General features: G+C 39.2%; 2 protein-coding genes across 3 annotated transcripts in view; both read left to right on the top strand.

The window, feature by feature from the left end:
• The first annotated feature begins 398 nt into the window (after positions 1 to 398).
• Positions 399 to 6,987, top strand: LOC149816409 (serine/threonine-protein kinase MPS1-like). Its single transcript, XM_089987262.1, has 6 exons — positions 399 to 706; positions 1,214 to 1,981; positions 2,116 to 3,230; positions 3,585 to 3,785; positions 6,188 to 6,349; positions 6,422 to 6,987. The coding sequence occupies exons 1-6, from the start codon at positions 550 to 552 to the stop codon at positions 6,908 to 6,910; spliced, it is 2,892 nt and encodes a 963-aa protein (XP_089843388.1). The 5' UTR covers positions 399 to 549; the 3' UTR covers positions 6,911 to 6,987.
• Positions 6,988 to 8,702: 1,715 nt separating this feature from the next.
• The window catches only part of LOC149816408 (biotin--protein ligase 2-like), a 62,773-nt gene continuing 51,857 nt past the window's right edge, over positions 8,703 to 19,618 (top strand). Inside the window, exons 1-4 of one of the 2 annotated variants that reach the window (XM_089986592.1) lie at positions 8,703 to 8,917; positions 18,476 to 18,740; positions 18,916 to 18,977; positions 19,065 to 19,213. In XM_089986592.1, the coding sequence (XP_089842718.1) occupies positions 8,716 to 8,917; positions 18,476 to 18,740; positions 18,916 to 18,977; positions 19,065 to 19,213 (678 nt within the window). In that variant the 5' untranslated portion in view covers positions 8,703 to 8,715. The remainder of the gene's footprint in view (positions 8,918 to 18,475; positions 18,741 to 18,915; positions 18,978 to 19,064; positions 19,214 to 19,618) is intronic. The other variant, XM_089986593.1, reaches the window with a different exon arrangement.

Here is a 19,618-nt window from a genome sequence, read left to right as displayed (position 1 = left end):
AGTATAATTTGTGAAAATTTATACCAGACCCGGGCCCAACCCGAGTTCAGATTAAGACCCATAATTTTTCAATGTAAAAATGATAAAAAAATATTATTTTATCAGGTATGATCCGGGTTTGGTTCATGTAGTTTTTATCAGGACCGAGTATTGTTTTTCTTATAGTGAACCTGATTAAACCCGAATCCGGACCCGATACCATACCGGAAAATCTGGTCCAAGTTTGGTTCCACTTAGGTCCGACACCCCTAATGCCCAACAACTGGGCGGGCGTTTGAACTCGTTTATTACTTTATGATAAAAAGTAACACCGGCGGCAAAACGTCGTTTCAAACTCTCTCTCTCCCGATGGTCCCGTTCATGGCGGACGGAGCCCTTCCGCCTCTTCGTGGCTTCGAATTTCGCAGCGGATTCACAAGTTCTTGATCCAACGGCTCTGCATTTCTCCGCCCCCACCATCGTCGCTTCCCTTCTTCTCTCCCCTTCCGGTCGTCGGCAGACGGTAATCGTAATTAGCGATGCCGTTTGGGTCTACGGTGCGGTTCCGCCATGGAGAGGGAGGCTGACCTTCCGCCGCCACCGCGTCCGGTTCAAGGTAGAAATATCCGGCCGGTCTCGGAGGGCAACGGCTCGGCCGCCCTGCCCGAAAAGATCACGGATTTCCTTCGACATGCCCGGGCGGCTTTGCAGCGCCCGCAGCAGCCCGGTAAGGATCGTTTCTCTTCCGAGCGATATTTCTGATGTGTTTTTTCCCTTTGATGCTTGCCTTTTTCAAACTACTGCAATTGCTGGATTAGGTTACAGAATTTATGATTTTGTGTTGAAAATTGGGAAAGTTATGCTCAATCTGATTAGGTCTATGGTAGTACGGGTGAATTGTTGATTCTAGTTTCTGGATCTAAAGAAACCCTAGGTTAATTGGTTTCATCGATTAAACGCAATTAGCTTTTCTTCGTCCTTGATCTTAGGGCGGTATGCCTGAAAATTGTGTTTTCAGGTTAGAGTGTTCATTGTTTGTTATACATTTGTTTTTGGGATCTCTGGTTATTATGGAGCTGAGTGTTTGTTCACAGAAATGGGTATGGTCGAATAGAGTAAAAGCAACTAGAAATTCTTTGGATTCACAACTCTTTTTAATGCATTCTTGAAGTTCCTTGAGCTTGCAAAATCGTTGAATCTTCATTTCAATCCGTGGATCCGTTTGTTTTTTCAGGTATGTCAACTTCTAGTCTTGGTCGAGCAAGACGAGTGTTGGTTGCTCAAACTGATTCGTCAAAGGGTCTTTCATTGAATCCTTGTGTTGAAAGCAGTATAAAGAGTGATCCAGAAATGAGGGCGATAAGAGATTCACGGCCCGATGCTGACACTTTTAAGTCAGAGAAATCACGATGGAATTTGATCTCTAGAACTGATCAAATGAATCTCGCATCCATGACACATGAAGAAAAAGATGATTGTAGTAAGAGAAAGGGGGATTCGGAGGTATCACCTGATGATAGCTCGCTTAGTTCGGTGGGAAATGTGAAAAATCTTAGTAGTAAGGATGAAAATATGGGTGTTGGCTCCAAGCAAGAATTTGCACATCTGTCCAAACCTGCGCCAACCAGTCATAAATCTGTTGATAAACACAATAGTTTGATGAACAGCTATGCCAATCTTAATAAGGATGTTAAGAATTATGCATCTTGTGGAGCAGTGGAAAGGGAGGTTTGTGTAATTTCCAACTCAAGCAAGCAGCCTTGCGAATCTATGTTGGCCGATGGTTCGAAGAAGGTTTTCTTCTCTTTATCTAGTGACATAAGCAGAGAAGGAATCTACCCAGTTAAGGAATCTGTGCAAAATATGCAGTGTACCCATTCTCATGCTTATTCGTGTGAGAGGCAAGATCCTGCGCTATCTAACAACTCTTTGATACCTACGACTGAGGATAGAGTTGAGCCTATGGATACGGTTGCCTCAACATGTCGATCAAGTTCTCAGAGTAAGTTGCATACAACCAGTTAATGCAAATTCTGACCTCTCTCTCTCTCTCTCTCTCTCTCTCTCCCGTCTTGGGCAAATCCTATTTTCATTTGATGATTGCATGCCTTGTGTATTGACTATCTGTCTATGCAGGGGCTGACGAGAGATTGGCCACTGATACTGGAATGGGAAACTTGCCATCTTGTTTTAGTTCTCTTGCATTTACGGAGAATGGATGCAGCATGAATAGTCAGATGAAGCAATACACATTCGAAAATCAGGGTATTAAGGAGTGTGAATGTCCAAACAACAACATGATCGTGTGTGGGGCTGCTTCTGAAGAGATCTATATGGATGGTACCGGGTCTTTGGCAAAAAGAAATATGGGAATATCAGACCAGAAGTTTATGACCTTTGTTGGAAAGGAAACGACCAATCCACTAAGTGTGTCTTCAGCTGTTGCTACTGCAACTTCCCTTCAGTGTACTTCTGCAGCTCCTTTAAATTCCACAACACACAATCCATCTTTCTACAATGACATCAATTTAAAGGTGGAAGGGCATCCTGGAGGGGAGTCTGGCGCAAATATGAGAGCTATAAACAAGCAGACAAAGACTCCTCACAACCAACACAACTCGAATGTTCTGTCAAATCCTCGATTACTGCCTGTATCTGTCTCTTTGGCCACTGAGACAGAAGCATCATTCCAAATGTCATCATCATCTGTTCCACAAACTTCATCAGGGGTTCAGGATCAGGACCCTTTAGAGGGACAGAGGCATTTTAAGAAAGAGATTATCCAGACAACTAATGGCTGTGCTGACTGTCAGTATCCAAAATCTGAGCAGGAGTTGGTTAGAGGAAAAGAGGACTCAGATTCTGGTAATGTAGTAATGAATAGTGATATGAGATCCCAGCCTCCAGAAACAAGAAACTCTTCATCAAATGTAAATCGGGCACCTTCTAATGCAGGCAACCTAGGAAAGGCTGTTAGTGGCAAAGAAACTGCTGTTTCACGTAAAAGAAATTATGATCCTGATGTGTTCTTTAAGGTCAATGGAAAACTTTATCAGAGGCTTGGAAAGATAGGGAGTGGAGGCAGTAGTGAGGTCTACAAAGTCATATCCTCAGATTGTACAATTTATGCTCTCAAAAGGATCAAGCTAAAGGGTCGTGATTATTCTACTGCTTATGGGTTTTGTCAGGAGATCGAGTACCTAAACAGACTGCGAAGCAGAAACAATATCATACAACTCATTGACTATGAGGTACTGAATATTTCCATCAAACATGAAATATTTTTTCTGAAGAAGCTTGTATATCTAACAGTGGAAGTCAGATCACTTCTTATAGTGGATACTGTTTTTCTTCCTTGCTGTATATTTTTTGAAAAATCTGTGATCTCTTCCAAAAGTCTTCAATTTGTTGTGAATCTGTTGCCTTGTTGCCTGCAATATGAAGGGCATGCTTGTTAACCTTTATTGAAGTTTTCCTTTAGAGGTGCCATGACAAATGGAGCATAATAGTTTGAAGTAGCGGTTTCTATGTGAAGGTGTGCCTTTTGGGACATTGAAAGTACTTAGGTTTTAGTCTTCCTGATCATTATCTGCTTAACTACTTAGGTCACTGATAAGCGTCTGCTAGAAGAGGCCAATAATGACTCAGCCAACATGAAGGATGGGAGAATAAATGATGATGCATTCATTTATATGGTACTTGAATATGGAGAAATTGATTTGGCACACATGTTATCTCAAAAGTGGAAAGAAATGGATAGCTCCAACATGCAAATGGACGAAAATTGGCTCCGGTTTTACTGGCAGGTATGTCTTCGTTGAGGAGTACAATTTCACATTTTGAAATTTGTTCTTCTTAACTATTAATGCTTCCTTTGATGTCAGTGCTTTATTTATAGATGCATTGAGGTACAAACCTTTTTTGTAGTAGTTTGTTATTATTATCAAATATTCATAACTTGACATGAGATTGTTTTGTGAGGCAGAGCTAGTTAAAGTAGATATCTTTGATCAACATAGGGACCTAACCCAGTTTGTTATAGGTATATAATAAAATAAATGCGAAAATTAATGACAAATAAGAAGATAAATATGGAAACATGAAATGGCTAATATGACCAATAAAATCTGATGTATATGTAATCTATTATGGAACCTTACTTCATAGCTTGACGGCTATGTCACATGGAAATGGCCATTTTCAGCAAGTTTTCCCATGCAACAATGAGTATATAAGGGGATGCAGTATGTGAGCAACAATAGATGATCTGAGTGACATAGCTTTGTGTAACAATAGTTTGTTAAGTAGGATATAAATGCTAGTAGTGGTATGGGACTTCAAGAAATTGGTTGTTTTAATCATGATAGAGAAATAATAGTATCATCAAGCTACTACTTTTGCATGGTATAGCATTCTATTGGTTAATGGTTTATGCACAGAATTTGTTGTTGCTAGCAAAGAATATGATTCTCATTATTGAGATGAGTAGATTGATCAGATAAGAGACAAAATTCTTCTATTAACCCAAAGTATAATAGCCTAAAAAAATATGGGGCAGAATTCTGTCTTGATGGTGTAAGAATACTTCGTTGTATTTGACTACAATTCTGGGAGATGAGGAAATGTGCGTGGTAAGTAGACTATCTATGCCTACATTTGAATGCCAGTGCATATGGCAGGGTGTTCATTTGTTTCGTTTTTACCTGTTGTATTTGACTACAATTGTGGGAGATGAGGAAATGTGCATGGTAAGTAGACTATCTATGCCTACATTTGAATGCCAGTGCATATGGCAGGGGGTTCATTTGTTTCGTTTTTACCTTTTAACCTGTTTGAAAGCCAGATCCATATTCATGCTAAAGTCTTTGGTTGGCTATTTGTTTTGTCAAACGTCCTCTTCACAAGAATCACAACATATATAAAAGAACCAACTTAAATTTGAGACTTATATATTTCTGAAAAAATATTTTTTCCAAAAACATCCCTAGATGTTTCCATTAACTGAAAAGCAAAAGGGCTTGTATAGATGAAGTAAGTTTTCTTTTGTTGGGTTGATCTAAGGCAAAAAAATGTCAACAGTACCTGTGGATGCATGCATAGAAGTTGTTGGGCCATGTTGTGGTCCCATTGCATATGCTAGGCTCAATCCTTAGGTGCATATATGAGCTTGGTGAGGTCATTGTCAAGCTTTCCTCCCTCAGGCATGCTCAGCTTCAGTAGGCTAGACCTTTGAAGACTTAAAAAGAAAGTTTATTTTTATGTTGGCATGAGCTGAAAGTTAATAATAAGTGATGCTTAAGTAACACGTGATGTGAAAAAGTGTGATATGAGAATAGAAACCATGACCTACCAAAGATAAACAAGAAGCCAAACCAATGTGTCAGCCTGTTACTCTGATTAGAAGTTGTAAGCCCTTTCCTGAACTATTGGCAATAGAAGGATGAACTTCAGAGCAAGGTTGATGCCTGGTTGATGAGCTTATTTTCTGAGCTCAAATAAGCTGGTAAGCAAGCTGAACCCATGCTGCTTACAGGTGACTCTGTTTGTATGCTTAATAACACATCAAAAACTAGTTTCACCAATCCTTTTTTCATGGGTAGCCCAAAGTCTTGTTGGATCTGAATGCTTTATGGGATTGTTTAGTAGCAAGCCAATGAGTATTCTGATGAAGCCCTCATGAACCAAGAGATTCACATTGATTAATGGCTTGGTGTTGCATGATGCCATTCAATCTTTTTTCTGATGGGAAGTTCAGCTCCTTATAATCGTATCACTTCTGAAAAAAAATCATGATATTTCCGAAATATCACAATACTATATATTTTGACAAAGGTTAAAAATCCAATGAAAGTATTACAATTTTATCACTAAAAGCAAAATATATTTTTCAATTTTAGTGGTATATTCCCTTTTATTAGCAATGTCTTGGAAAAGAAGCTTCCTTTTGATTTTGAAGTATTTTCTTACTTCAGTTCCTTTTTTGTATTTTTAAATTTATTTGATTTCTTTATTTTTGCCAGATATTTCCAATATAGATATGAGAAAAATAAAATTTTTGAATATCTTCTGAGAAATTCATGGCTGACAAACTAATTTTGTCGGTAATATGATGCTACTGTTTGCTCATCTATGAATCTCTGTAGTTGTTCGCATAACAAGGGATCCCTTGATGCAATCTGTACATCACAAAGCTGCTTTTTCCTTGCAGCAAATACTCAAAGCTGTGAATACAATACATGAAGAGCGCATTGTGCACTCAGACTTGAAGCCTGCCAACTTCCTTCTTGTGAAAGGCTCACTGAAGTTGATTGATTTTGGGATTGCAAAGGCAATACAAAGCGATACAACAAATATTCAACGAGATTCACAGGTTTCAATTCTGTTTCTCCATCTCTTCCCTGATTAAATAAGAAGAAAATGCTCATTATATGCTTCATTGCAGGTAGGCACATTGAATTACATGTCACCTGAAGCTTTCATGTGCAACGACAGGGACTCAGATGGAAACACTATCAAATGTGGTAGGCCATCAGACATTTGGTCCCTTGGATGCATTCTTTATCAGATGGTTTATGGAAGGACACCCTTTGCTGAATACAAGACATTCTGGGCCAAGTACAAAGTGATCACCGACAGAAATCACCAGATCACTTTTGGTCCAGTATCAAATCCATGGTTGGTTGATCTCATGAAGAAATGCCTTGCATGGGACCGCAATGAACGGTGGCGGATACCTCAGCTACTTGAGCACCCTTTTCTTGCACCTCCAATGCCTTCTGAGTTTTCTTCTCCCTTGGACCAGCAGTGTAGAGTCCTCACACAGATTGCTGAACAATATAGTGTTGCCCCACAAGTTTCTCTACTGTGTAGCCAATTAAAGCAATTCATTCTTAGAATGAGCAGAGGGGTGTCAGGCTCTGTAACAATGTGAGTTGTGCATCCAGTGTGTGTCTGTTCTGGTAGAAAATTGATATTTAATATCATGATGTTTGTTCTTTCATTGTGCAATTACTAGCAAGTGTCACATATGGAAGAAGCAGGAAAATGTGCAAGGAAATTTTTAAAAATGCACTTGAAATATTAGCGATAATAAGAAGCACATAAGTCTTGGGAATTGTTAGAAACATGCCTAAACGCAAGTCAAAATAAAGCAAAAGCTCGTTTCAAAGTATTTTACCTTCCATTACCTACCACACATTGGCAGTCTTCGGTTGGTAAAACCGTTGAGGTCTTCCTTGCCCACTGAGGAGGACATTCAACTTCAAACCTACTCACCATTCTCTTCACAGATCACATCCTTCATCCACTCTCCACCCATCTTCTCACTTTCTCCCTCTAGCAAAACTCACGGTAAGTCATGCCACAATTAATTAAAGAGGAATTCTATGCACCTACAAGGGCTCTTCCTGTGTCACAGGACACGACAAAAATGATGCGAGACACATTATTTTTGTGGAAATTTTCATTAAGAAGAGCATATAAGAGGACACGACACAATAGTGGATTGAAGTATCCTTGTGGCATAGGGCTCTGCACTCCTGGCTAAGTGGGTCGGTTTAAAGCCTTCAAGTTGAAGAAGGTCGAGAGTTGGGTACCTACGGCGTGCGTTCTTTGCTGCGAGTTCTAGGCCAAATAAGAAAAAAACCCATCACCAACCACACATTGGCTGGCCTCTGGTCGGTAAAACCCTTGAGGTCCCCTCACCCGGAGTACACCCAACTTCAACCTTGTGAAACCCCGTGGGTTTCAAACTCATGACCTCACGTCAACTTGGCGACGTTCACAAGGGTTATGTGCCAAAATATAGCAGTAGTTTCTCCACAGTAATTAAAAAACAAGAAAAGGGTTCTGTGGCAACAAGGGAAAGGGTTGTACACAGTAAAAAGAGTAAATAGATTGGACTCGACCTAGATCTGAATTCAAATCCAAAACCAAACAAAAGATGTGCAAATGTGCAAGTTTGAATACGGTGCAAGGTTTCATATGGTCCTTATTTTCAAGATCCATAACAAATTTAGGTCCAATGAGGTCTGATCCATTTGCACTCTTTTTTTTTCGTAAGGGCGAAGAAACCACCCCCAAGGGTATAAACCCGGGCCCACACCTCAACCTCAAGGAGCCACTAGCTTTGGCTTATGCAAGGGGAATAACGCCCATGGGTTTCGAACCCAGACTGCTCATCTTACAGCCCAGGCCTGTTCCAACTAGGCTAACCCTTAGGGAAGAAGATCCATTTGCACCCTTTAGCTACCGTAAGTTTGGGAAACCAATTTTGCTATCCACATAGACAAAGTAGGAAACTAAAGGAAATTTTATTTTTCCACCGAACGCAGAATCTATATGATATGTTCAGTTCTCATATAATGGGTCGGTGCTAAACCCATTTTGTGCTAAATGGGTTTTTCGAGTTTTTTTATTTTATTTTTAAAATCTAACCATTTAGATGTAATCTATGAAATTGATTTGATAGGAATTAGCGTTCCAATAAATAAATTTTTATAAAGTTTCAAAAATCAACAATCCAAAATCTTTGTAAATTTTCAAGCTCCACATCATTTCGAAAACACATGATTCAGGTGTCGATTCTTATTAAATCGACCGTGCCCAACCTATTTATAGGTCTGGAATCGCGTAAAAAACATCCCACAAGCTGAAAAACCCGTTTACTTTAGCACCAAATGGGTTTTGCACGGACCCATTTTTCAAAATTTGCATCGGGATCGAGAAACCCTGAGCATGCGGCTGGGTTTTATCTACTCTAGGCTTTCTCCGGCGTACGGACCCTTTCTTCAACGTCCACAACCGTTTCCCGGTCGCCGGAATCTGCGGTCGTTTCCCTCCAACCAGAGGCCTCACTTCACCGACTCCCCGTCTCGACTTCTGCGTGAAATGTCTTGCCAGGAACCAGCGGGGAGCAGCTCTGACGCGGCTCCTACAGGTTTGACACTCGTTTCCTGCGTTTCCGTGCGGTTGAGCTCCATCTTCATCACCCGATCATTATCGTTGTGTAGTCCGTTCGATCACTGAATCATCGTCGTTTTTTATCTCTGCCCTCCGATGGTGTTTGCCGTCGAATGCTCCCATTCGCGTCGCAAATCGAAAGTCGATTCCATAGAATCGAGAGTTGTGCTCTGCGAAATCGCTTAAAATAGAGGTGTATGCAGTTTACCTCTCTCCTATCCATCATTCGAGCGGATTCGAGGGGTTCCGGACCCCGGTGTTTCCGTTGATTGAGCCTGCCGCTATTGTCTCCGCCTTCCGTTTATGTATTTGTAAAACGTATAGAATCCTTAGTCGATGAGATTTTGCAGTACTAGTGAAATTAGGTATCATTGAGAATGCCCTCTTCCTTCCTCCACTCATTTTATCTGGAAAATTGATGCTGCAAAACGGCACAGGTTTCTTGGCTCCATCGAATTCGCATTCCGTTTTAGAAAACATACATGCTATTCGCTAATTCTTTTAACTATATCTAATCGGAAATTTCTTCTTTTCTTTTCTTTTTGTTTTTTTATTTTTTCTTTCAGAATGTCGTGATTTCCTCCTAAAGGAACTTCTTTAGTGATAGCATTTGCCTTTTCGTTATTTTCCTTCTGTGCTTACTTGTTCTTCGTTTGATTTCAGGATTTGAAATATTTTTATTTTTGAACATGCACAAGTTTAGGGCATCAAATGCATTCACTAACTAGAGTCATCAGGCTCTTCATATTCTAAGAGTATTGGAAATTTGAACTATATATTATTGTATCATACATCCTTTACATACAATATATATATATATATATATATATATATATATATATATATATATATATATATATATATATATATATATATATATATATATATATATATATATATATATATATATATATATATGGTGTGCACACTGGATTTACATAGATATATTCTATAAACACAAAATTTAACCTTTGGATGATGTTTAGCATGCCCTATTTACTATTTTCATGCGTTAAAGTTTACTCAAATAGGATGTTTTATACCATTTCTAAACCACCCATTTTTCATGAATTGTGAGCTATTAATTTTTTACCATTTCAAAAATGAATCTGATGGTGTATTAAACATGATAAAACTTTCTAACATATTAAATAAACATGCTAAACTCAGGTTAGATTTACCATTTGGTTACTAGATTCATACAAACAAGAGTGTGTACCACCATAAGGTATCATGGTACAGAACCACCATATATATATATATATATATATATATATATATATATATATATATATATATATATATATATATATATATGATAAGTATCTGGTACGGATGTGCATACGGTGTCAAGGAGTCGAAACTCATAGGTGTTTTGACTCAGTCTGACCCTTCAGATGTGTTCAGCTTAGTCGATTTGATAGAGATAGACTCTTGGATCATGAGTTTTAGACCCAAAAAAACTCTTTTTAAGTTGTGAAAAATTGACGCATTTACTTCCATTGTTTTTTTTAATCACCAGAAAAACCTGTAGGCACACCAGGTTCCGACTATTCAAAAGTCGACCCCCACCAAACAGACCATGTAGATCATATCTATAAGGTTAGATTCACTTAAAATAACACTATCAATAAGATATTGCTTGTTTCAACTCATTGATACCGTATGCACATCTGCACTAGAGACTATTATATATAGTTTACTTATTATTTATTTACATTATATTTTTATTTCAAAGCCTCATAGGTTCTTCAAAAAGATGTATCTCCGCTTTAGGTGATTGTGCTCTTCAACAGTTTGATCTTTCATTGCCAATCACCTGGCATTTGATTGAGACGTGTTTGAAAACACACATATGTATGTACATATGTTAAGATGGTGATTGGTGAGTTTGATATGATGTCACTAGTAGGATTATTTTGCTTATTGGATGAAATGGAAACAAATTAGAAGAATGTTGCACAATACATGAGTGTTTCTTTGATTGAGAATTTATGCTGCAAATCGCCACAGGTTTCTTGGCTCCATCGAATTCGCATTCGATTTTAGAAAACAAACATGCTATTCGCTAATTCTTTCTTCTGAACTATACCTAATCGGAAATTTCTTCTTTTTTCTTTTTAAATTTTATTTCATAATGTCATGATTTCCTCCTAAATGAGCTTCTTTAATGATAGCATTTACCTTTTTGTTATTTTCCTTCTCTGCTTACTTGTTCTTCATTTGAATGCAGGATTCTAAATATTTTTATTTTTGAATATGCACAAGTTTAGGGCATCAATTACAGTCACTAATTAGTGTCATCAGGCTCTTCATATTCTAAGAGTATTGGAATTTTGAACTACATATTATAGTATCACACATCCTTTATATCCAATAGAAATACTTTGATTAATATATATATATATATATATATATATAGAGAGAGAGAGAGAGAGAGAGAGAGAGAGAGGATAAGTCTCTGGTGTAGATGTGCATCCGGTATCAATGAGTTGAAACTCATAGATGCCTGTTGTTTTGACTCAATCTGACCCTTCAGATGTGTTCAACATAGTCAATTTGTTAGAGATCAATGCATGGATCATGAGCTTTTGACAAAAAAAACCTTTTTTTAAATCGTGAAAAGTTGATGCATTTATGGCTATTGATTTTTGAATCCCCCAGAAAAAACTGTACACATCGGATTCCAGTGATTCAAAAGTCGATCCCCACCAAACAGACCCATGTAGATCATATCTATATGGTTAGATTCACTTAAAAGAACACAATCAATAAGATATTGCTTGTTTCAACTCATTGATACCGTATACACATCCATACCAGAGGCTTATACATACAATTTACTTATTATTTATTTATGTTATATTTATATTTCAAAGCCCCATAGGTTCTTCGTGTTTGAACACACACATGTATGGACATATGTTAAGATGGTGAGTTTGATGTGATATCTCTAGTAGGATTATTTTGTTTATTGGATGAAATGGAAATTGTTGATAAAAAAAATTGAGACTTACCTTTTAAATCACAAAAATTCCTTTTTAAAAGATGTGGGGATGCCATTCGAACTTTGACCATCCTTCGCCTGAGGGAAGGTAAAGTCGTAGCGCGTCTTTTGATTTCGTAGCGCAACTTACACAGCGGATAATGCAAATGAACAAGAAAAATGTGTAAGTATCTGCTCTAAACTAATAAAATTAAGTAAACAAATAAAAGAAAAGAAAGGAAGGAAACACACTTTTTCGGACTCGGGGTCCGTTTTGCTTTAAAGTTCTTTTTGTCCGTTCGGCAGCACTTCCGTAGGAAAGGGTTTTCTGCAGTTGTTTTGGCAAAACCTCCGTGCAAGTGAGGAAGATCGAAGAGGCGGATGGCTGCGATCTTGCTTTCGTTCTTCTTAGTGTCAGTGCTCAGACTTCTTCCCTTCCTCCTCTTGATCATAGGGGTGTGCTCCTATTTGTAGGTGTTCGAAATGGATCCGGATCATGGGACTTTTGGAGTTCGAATCTAGTCCAAATGAATTTGTGCTCTTAGATAAAAGATTGAGAGGAGTTCTTCTTGGGAGAAAGTTTATTCAGGGGGAATATTTTCTCAAAAATATGCAAAAGTGGTTGGAGATGAGGCAAATGTACTTCATTTGCTCGAATTGATTGGACGACTAAAATGGTTTGTCTGTCCCGAGATGGATGGCTAAATAAGTTTGGTTATCCTCTGTAGACAGGATAAGCCAAATGTCAAATAAACTGAGATAGTCGTCAAGGGTCGAACTGTTGAACTGAGATGACCATCCGAATGCGGTGGATGGTTGAACTGCTTTAGCAGTTCAATGGATTTTCTCGATTTTCTTGCGCTGTCCTCTTTTTAAACTCCAACCTGCAACGTGATTCTTCCAAAAATGTTAGTATTTTGGGTATCTTGGGAAAATTGGGTATCTACAGATGCCCCTCTTTGTCATTAATCGATCTAATTCAGTTTATGACAAAGAAGTAGACACTCAAGGTTTGTAATACTAAGTTGTCAGGACTGAATTCAGTCATGCCGAATAAGGTTGGGCTAGTGTTCGAAGGAAAACTGGATTGTCGAGACCGTGATTGGTCTCGTCGAACGAGGTCAGTGCCAACATCCGAAAGAAGAGTTGGACTATTCGAGACCCTTATGGGTCTCACTGAGCGAGGTCTGATCAGTCTGAAGACAACTGGATTACCAAGACCATTTTATGGTCTTGCCGAGCGAGGTCGGTGCTAGTGTCGAGAGGTGAGTCGGGTTTTCGAGACCGTGCTTGGTCTCGCCAAGCGAGGCCGGGCTGATCCTGGATGACTAATTGTCAAGACCAGAGTTATCGGAAGTGCCTAGGTAAGTGGGGAAGCGCGCTTCCCCTTTAATGGGAAACATGCTTCCCTTTAATGGGAAACTCACTTCCCTTTTATGGGAAGCACACTTCCCATCACGCTTCTCCCCTCAATTCCCCCGTGCTTCCCCCATTTTTTTATTTTTTTTTGTATTTTTTTTTAAATTTTTTTTCTCTTTTTTCGCTTTCCCCTCGCTTCCTAGGTCGCTTCCGGTTGCTTCCGAGATGATTCTTGATTCGCTCCTAAGTCTTCCCACGCTTCTCGCTTCCTAAAATTTTGAAAGTGCCTCGCTTTCCGCTTCCGCTTCCTGTATCGCTTCCCGCTCCCGCTTCCTCAACTGGCAACCATGGTCAAGACCATTCGATGGTTTTGCCGAGCGAGGTCGATGTCAGTATCCGAAAACACTTTGTTTATAGTAAAAAGAGAAAATGTTGGGCTTCAGGCAGGGATAGCCCACGAGAAATGTGGCTCCCTTTTATACCTTTTTGGCCCATTTTGATTTTTTGATGCCTTTATTGACAATTTTTTTTAAAGAATTTATGGGGGCGAGCGCTAGGAATCCCATACCTCTTGTGGGTTCGTGGATAGGGTGGAGATGCCCCAGTAAGGTGATTGATTGATGATTTCCAGCCCATTGAGGGGAGTCAGGCATACTTTGGTTAGATAGCACCGAACCAAGCTTTTTAGGTATTCTTCAGACTCAGGATCCCTATGGTTAGACTCGTCTATGCATGCAATGATATGCGATGACACTCGTGCATTTGTGATAGAGTAGGTTGACTATGACAACATTGAATGATTGATCATATAAGGTCACATATTTTTATAAGATTCCTACACTTAACATTTCTCATCTCAGGTTGGTATAAGGTAGCGACACTCGGCTTCACCGGGATTTTTCTCCTTTAATTCCGCCTTGGTTTCAAGAGACTAGTTATAGGAACACAAAATTAAGTTTCAAGCATTTTTGCTAGGTCCAAAGGTTTTCACTGAGGCTTGAACTTTAAAGGACTAGAGTTCGGGTGAGAATACGCTCAAGTACGGATTCTGCCCTTAGGTAAGTCCCTTTCTAGCCTTGACTTTTATTCTGCAAAGAGTTCATTTCTTACTTTTTCCATCTATAGAACTGAGATCCGGCAATCATGGATTTTGAATCCAACCTGAAGTACTTAAGCTAACAACTTAAGAGTACTGGTATAGATGTTCTGGCTCCGAATGGTACCGCCACCAATATACCCAAGCTAACAACTTAAAGGTACGGGTGGAGGATCTAAAGATCCAAATTATAGAACAGGGGAGAGTTGAAAATTCAAAACAAAAAGAGAGTTTTAATCGTAAAAGAGAGAGAATAGGAAAAAACAGAAAGCACACAATTGGAAGACAAGGTTTTCACTCAATATCCTAAAATTGTTGGAGGTTATGTTTTCCTAATTTCTAAATGTCATTCAATTTCTTCAGCAATGGTATCTAAAAATGTGATAAAAGCCTAAACCTAATATTTATGCATGAAATTTATGCAAAAAAAACCTATATTCAAAATAAAAACAAACTAAATGAAATCAAGGTTCGAGTCCTAGACGACCAAAAAGAGCCAGACGGCTAAAACAGAAACGGTCTTAGACGACCAAAGAGTGAAGGGTTGTAGGGCCTGGACGGCCCACTTTGCCGGAAACTTGCAGGGCCTAAACGGTCAAGTCTGCAATAAGGACATAGGGCCAAGATGGCCAAGTTTGCAAAAAGGATCTACAAGACCTGGATGGCCAATCTACAAGAAACTTGCAGGGCCTGAACGACTAAGTCTGCAATGAGGTCATAGGGCCAAGACGATCATGTCTGCGAAAAGGATCTGCAGGACCTGGACGACGAATCTGCAGATACAAAAAAGAGGAGAAAGGCAAATTCTGTCTGGACGACCAAATTTGTCAGCAACAAAGTCTTGATGGATGGTCAAACCTGTCAGGAACAAGTTTGGCTGGATGACCAAACCTATCAGAGACAACAGAGTAAACGACAAACAGGTAATACATAGACAAAGCCTTAGACGACCAAGTCTGCGGAAAAAGCAGGATGGAGCCATCCAATAAAGTAGAAAATATCATAGAAAGCAGGAATGCAGACAGGCTCTCAGACTGCCCAGCCTGTGAAAAAAACAAGATGGACGGCTAAACTAGTTTAGTCGTCCAAACAGAACAACAATATTTTTAAGAGCAGCAAAAATGAAGGAATGTAGACAGGCCTTCAGAATGCCCAATCTGCGAAAAAAACAAGATGTCGTCCAAACAGAACAACAATATTTTTTAGAGCAGTAAAAATGCAAGAATGTAGATAGGTGCTCGGAATGCCCAGTCTGCGAAAAAAACAAGATGCACAGCTAAACCTGGTTTAGCTGTTCAACAGAGCAGAAAACAACAAACAACAACTCCTTTTAAAAGATGTGGGGACGCCATTCAAGTCTCCGTCATCCTTCTCTAGAGGGAAGGTAAAGCCAAGACAATTTTTTTCGAACTCGTAACACGAATCGAGTTATGCAAATAAAACAAAAGATTATGTGTTAGTATCTATTCTAAGCTAATAATGATGAAATAAATAAAAAGATGCAAATAAACCGAACTAGGAAGTACCTTTTTCGGACTTGGAAGTTCGTTTAGCTTTAAGTTCTTTCTCCTTCGTCTGATGGCACCTCTGTTAGGATATGGTGGCTTCTCACGATGGTTCTGGCGACACTCTTGCGCAGGTAGGATATTTAGAGAGAAGAAGGAATGGCAAAGCTCGTGTTCGTTTTCTATCGTGTCAATGCTCAGACATCTGAAGTTCGGATGCTCCAACCTTAGCGGTGAGTCCCTATTTGTAGGTGTTTAGAATAGATCCAGATCATGGGGCTTTTTGGGTTTGGATCAGGTTCAAATGGATCCGTGCTCACCTCGGATAAGAGATAAAGTTTTTTATTCAGGGAGAATATTCTCTCAGAATCGTGCAAAAGTGGTTGGAGATGAGTCAAATGTGCTTCATTTGCTCGAACTGATTTGACAGCTAAACTGGTTTGTTCGTCTCGAGATAGACGGTTAAACAGGTTTGGCCGTCCACTGAAGAGGATAAACCAAATGTTGGATTGGCTAGACTGTTGAACTGAAATAGCCATCCAGGAAGGACAAGGTGGCTGGACTGCTGAACTGAAATAGCTGTCTGGGAAAGACAAGGCGGCTGGACTGCTGAACTGGAGTAGTCGTCCCGGGTCGGTGGGCTGAACTGAGATGGCCGTCCAAATGCGGTGGACGACTGAACTGCTTTAGTCGTCCGATGGATTTTCTTGGTTTTCTAGCATTGTCTTCTTTGTAAACTTCAACCTTGATTCTTCCAAAGATGTTAGTATTTCGGGCATTTTAGGAAAAAATGGGTGTTTACATAAACAAATTAGAAGAATGTTGCATAATATATGAGTGTCTCTTTGATTGAGAATGCATTTTTGCATGACTACCATCATAGTTGGCAAAGCCGACGAGTCGACTCGGGAATCACCCGAGTCCACCTGGATCGGACCCCAACTGGGTCACGATTCAGGACTGCCAATCCAACCCATTAAATAAAATTTTTATCGTGTATTTTATTATTTTAATGCATAAGTATTATATAAAGTCACTTGTTATGAAAAATCTAATATTGTTCAATGAAAAAAGTTAATAATCATGTATAATTATATGTTTTTGTAACTTAGCTATTGACATATTAGATTGAAGTTTAGTTATTTTCATGTCTTATTTCGTGTGCTTACACTATAAAATATAGAGTCCTGACTCGTCCGAGTCACCGAGTCAACCCACTGACTCGGTGACCCAGTAGGGGTCCGATCTGAGCCCGAGTCACGAGTTTTGCCAACTATGACTACAATGACTACCTTTAATATGGGTATTGAGTCTTGTATAGCTAGGTAGCAACAAGAAGAGAAAAAAGGCATGTAGTTGAGATGCATGTGTTAAGGTGGAGAGATAGAAGCATAAAGATTGGTAGGATTAGCAAAATGTACACTAGAGGACATTGAGTACTGCTAATTAAAAAAAATAGTCTTTAAAGATTATTTGATGTGTTGCGCAAACATTTGTGGCACACCAACGAGAAAGGATAATTGGGTACAGATGGGAGTAATTATGGAAAGGAGACAAATAAGAACTTGGAGGGACATTGTAGGTAGCCAAGAAGGATTTCAGGGAGATGAGCAGGTTCTGTATAGGAAGGAGTAGAAAATCTATACACGACAGGCCAACCCCAATGTAATTGGTAAAATACTTGATGATATATGCATGTGTGTGTAATTAAATGTTGGAATTGGTGAGAGTGACACTAGTGTACATGGAGGCCCCGTCCCCACTAACTCCCAGTATTATTGTGGCTAAGAATGGTGATGGGCATGACACCTTCACCAAGTACCATTGTCGATAATAGAGGGCTTAGGTTTTGCATGTACTCTTTCAGCCAATACTTTAACACTATCTGTTTGAGCTAGCCTAATTACCATGGCTTGTATCATCTGATCAAGACAAAGCAACCATGTTGGACTGTACTCTTTCAATGCTAAGAAGGTGGGGAACCATTTTATGACCTTTCGATCTGAATAGATCAAATGTCACAAATAGTTTCCAAAATCTCCCTCTCTCTTTTCTTTTGGTGACCCATGATGATAGGTCTAACCAATAGTCGCCAATGGCCATCTGTCAGTTGTGGATGAGCAGAAAGAGGAAGGAAAAAAAGGAGAATGGAGAATGGAGAAGGGAGGCAAACAAGAAGATAAAAAAGTGGAGGTCGTTAACAGTTGGCAATAGGCAGTCTTCGGCAATAACCAGCCATTGCTAACCAATCATGTGGTGGACAAACAGAGGGTGTTGACCCTGTTCTGGCCATTGGATCTAATACCCAGAATGGTTTTTCCTGTCCAAGTTGAAGGTGTGTGTATGGAGAGAGAGAGAGAGAGAGAGAGATCTAAATCAAATAAGAAAGAAACAACCTTAGTGCAAGTGAGATGAGCTTGTGCAATGGGGCAGGGGGCTCTACACTAGTGAAGAAAAGAGGTTGGCAATGCTATGGTTTGGAATAAGAAACAACGTTATGGTTTGGAATATGCACTTTTATTGATTTATTTAAGGATTTTGAGTCAATGACTGTTATACTGCTAATCAGTTACCAAATATTTATGTCAGGCTCCAAGAATTCATATCTTTTGGTCCTCTGTGGAAAGTCATCTTCTGATTATATGTTTTCCGTCACTCTAAAGCACAAGAAGACCCTAAAGCTTGCTGAGGGTGAGGGAGAAATGATGATACTTGTTCATTCTGAGCTGCAAAACCCATGTAGCATACAGACATTTCAGACTAACTTATACATGGATAATCTTTCTACACGTCGCTTTGGTAGATTTCTGATCTGGTCTCCGCGGTTGCCTTCAACTCATGATCTTGTTTCACAGTGAGTATTGCAGATTAATTGTTCCTTGTCTTTTTCATTGTTTCATATGTTTTATTATGTTCATTCTATCATGGTGCAGAGTGTGGTGCTCTGTCAGACTTATATCCACTTTTTACTTGATTCTTTCAAGAACTCTGTTTTCGTCTTGTCCCTGAAAATTTTACATGTCAAGCAGGAATTTTTGTGAGCTTCCTCTTGGTACTGTGTGTGTTGCAGATATTCAGTTTAAAGGACGAGGTTAGTATCTATTACTTAAATAAAGTATTATTTCTTTGGATCGCATTGAATTTCTAATTCCCTTGTTTTAACCATGCACATTCTTAGGACGTTCTAAAAATGTATGGGATTCACCACAGGGATGCCTTTTATTCTCATTTACTCTAGAGATGGACAATGGACGCATCCTACCTCTTCTGCAGTATGTTGTATCCCTTGCAGTAATTGAGGCAATAAGGGTTACTTGTGAAACAAAGGTAAGTGAGTCTGCTTTTCTTTTAAATTTTATTGCACAATCTTTGAGTTTGAGGCATTTTTTGTTTTGGATTCCACCAAGCCATTGTTTTGGGCTATTTTTTGTGGACTACCTTTTTTCATGAATAAAAAGCTTCAACCCACCAACATCTATAATTGCAAAGAATTGGTTATGTTGATATTGTAAGGAAATGAGTTTCTTCAAAGATGTTCACCAATCATCCCCTATTTATACATGTACAAGAGGTCTCATAGAGACGTTGGAGCAAGTCCAACGGCTCTTGGGGCCAGCCCCAACGTTTCTTTTAGGACTAGTCAACCTTGTGTTGACTAGTTCCAAAGAAACTAAAAAAATAAAAAGGAACTAACCTAACCTAACCTAGTTACATTGTAAATATATACATGTA

Source organism: Nuphar pumila, chromosome 14, assembly GCF_984573655.1.
Source record: "Nuphar pumila chromosome 14, dmNupPumi1.hap1.1, whole genome shotgun sequence".
NCBI classification, from domain to species: domain Eukaryota; kingdom Viridiplantae; phylum Streptophyta; class Magnoliopsida; order Nymphaeales; family Nymphaeaceae; genus Nuphar; species Nuphar pumila.
The sequence above is the reverse complement of the archived record's forward strand: the minus strand, read 5'-3'. Positions and strand labels throughout refer to the sequence as shown.

Coding starts and splice junctions, on each gene's coding strand:
- LOC149816409 (XM_089987262.1), top strand. CDS start 550: ATGGAGAGGGAGGCTGACCTTCCGCCGCCACCGCGTCCGGTTCAAGGT. Junction 707..1,213: donor GCAGCGCCCGCAGCAGCCCG/GTAAGGATCGTT, acceptor TTGTTTTTTCAG/GTATGTCAACTTCTAGTCTT. Junction 6,350..6,421: donor ATATTCAACGAGATTCACAG/GTTTCAATTCTG, acceptor GCTTCATTGCAG/GTAGGCACATTGAATTACAT.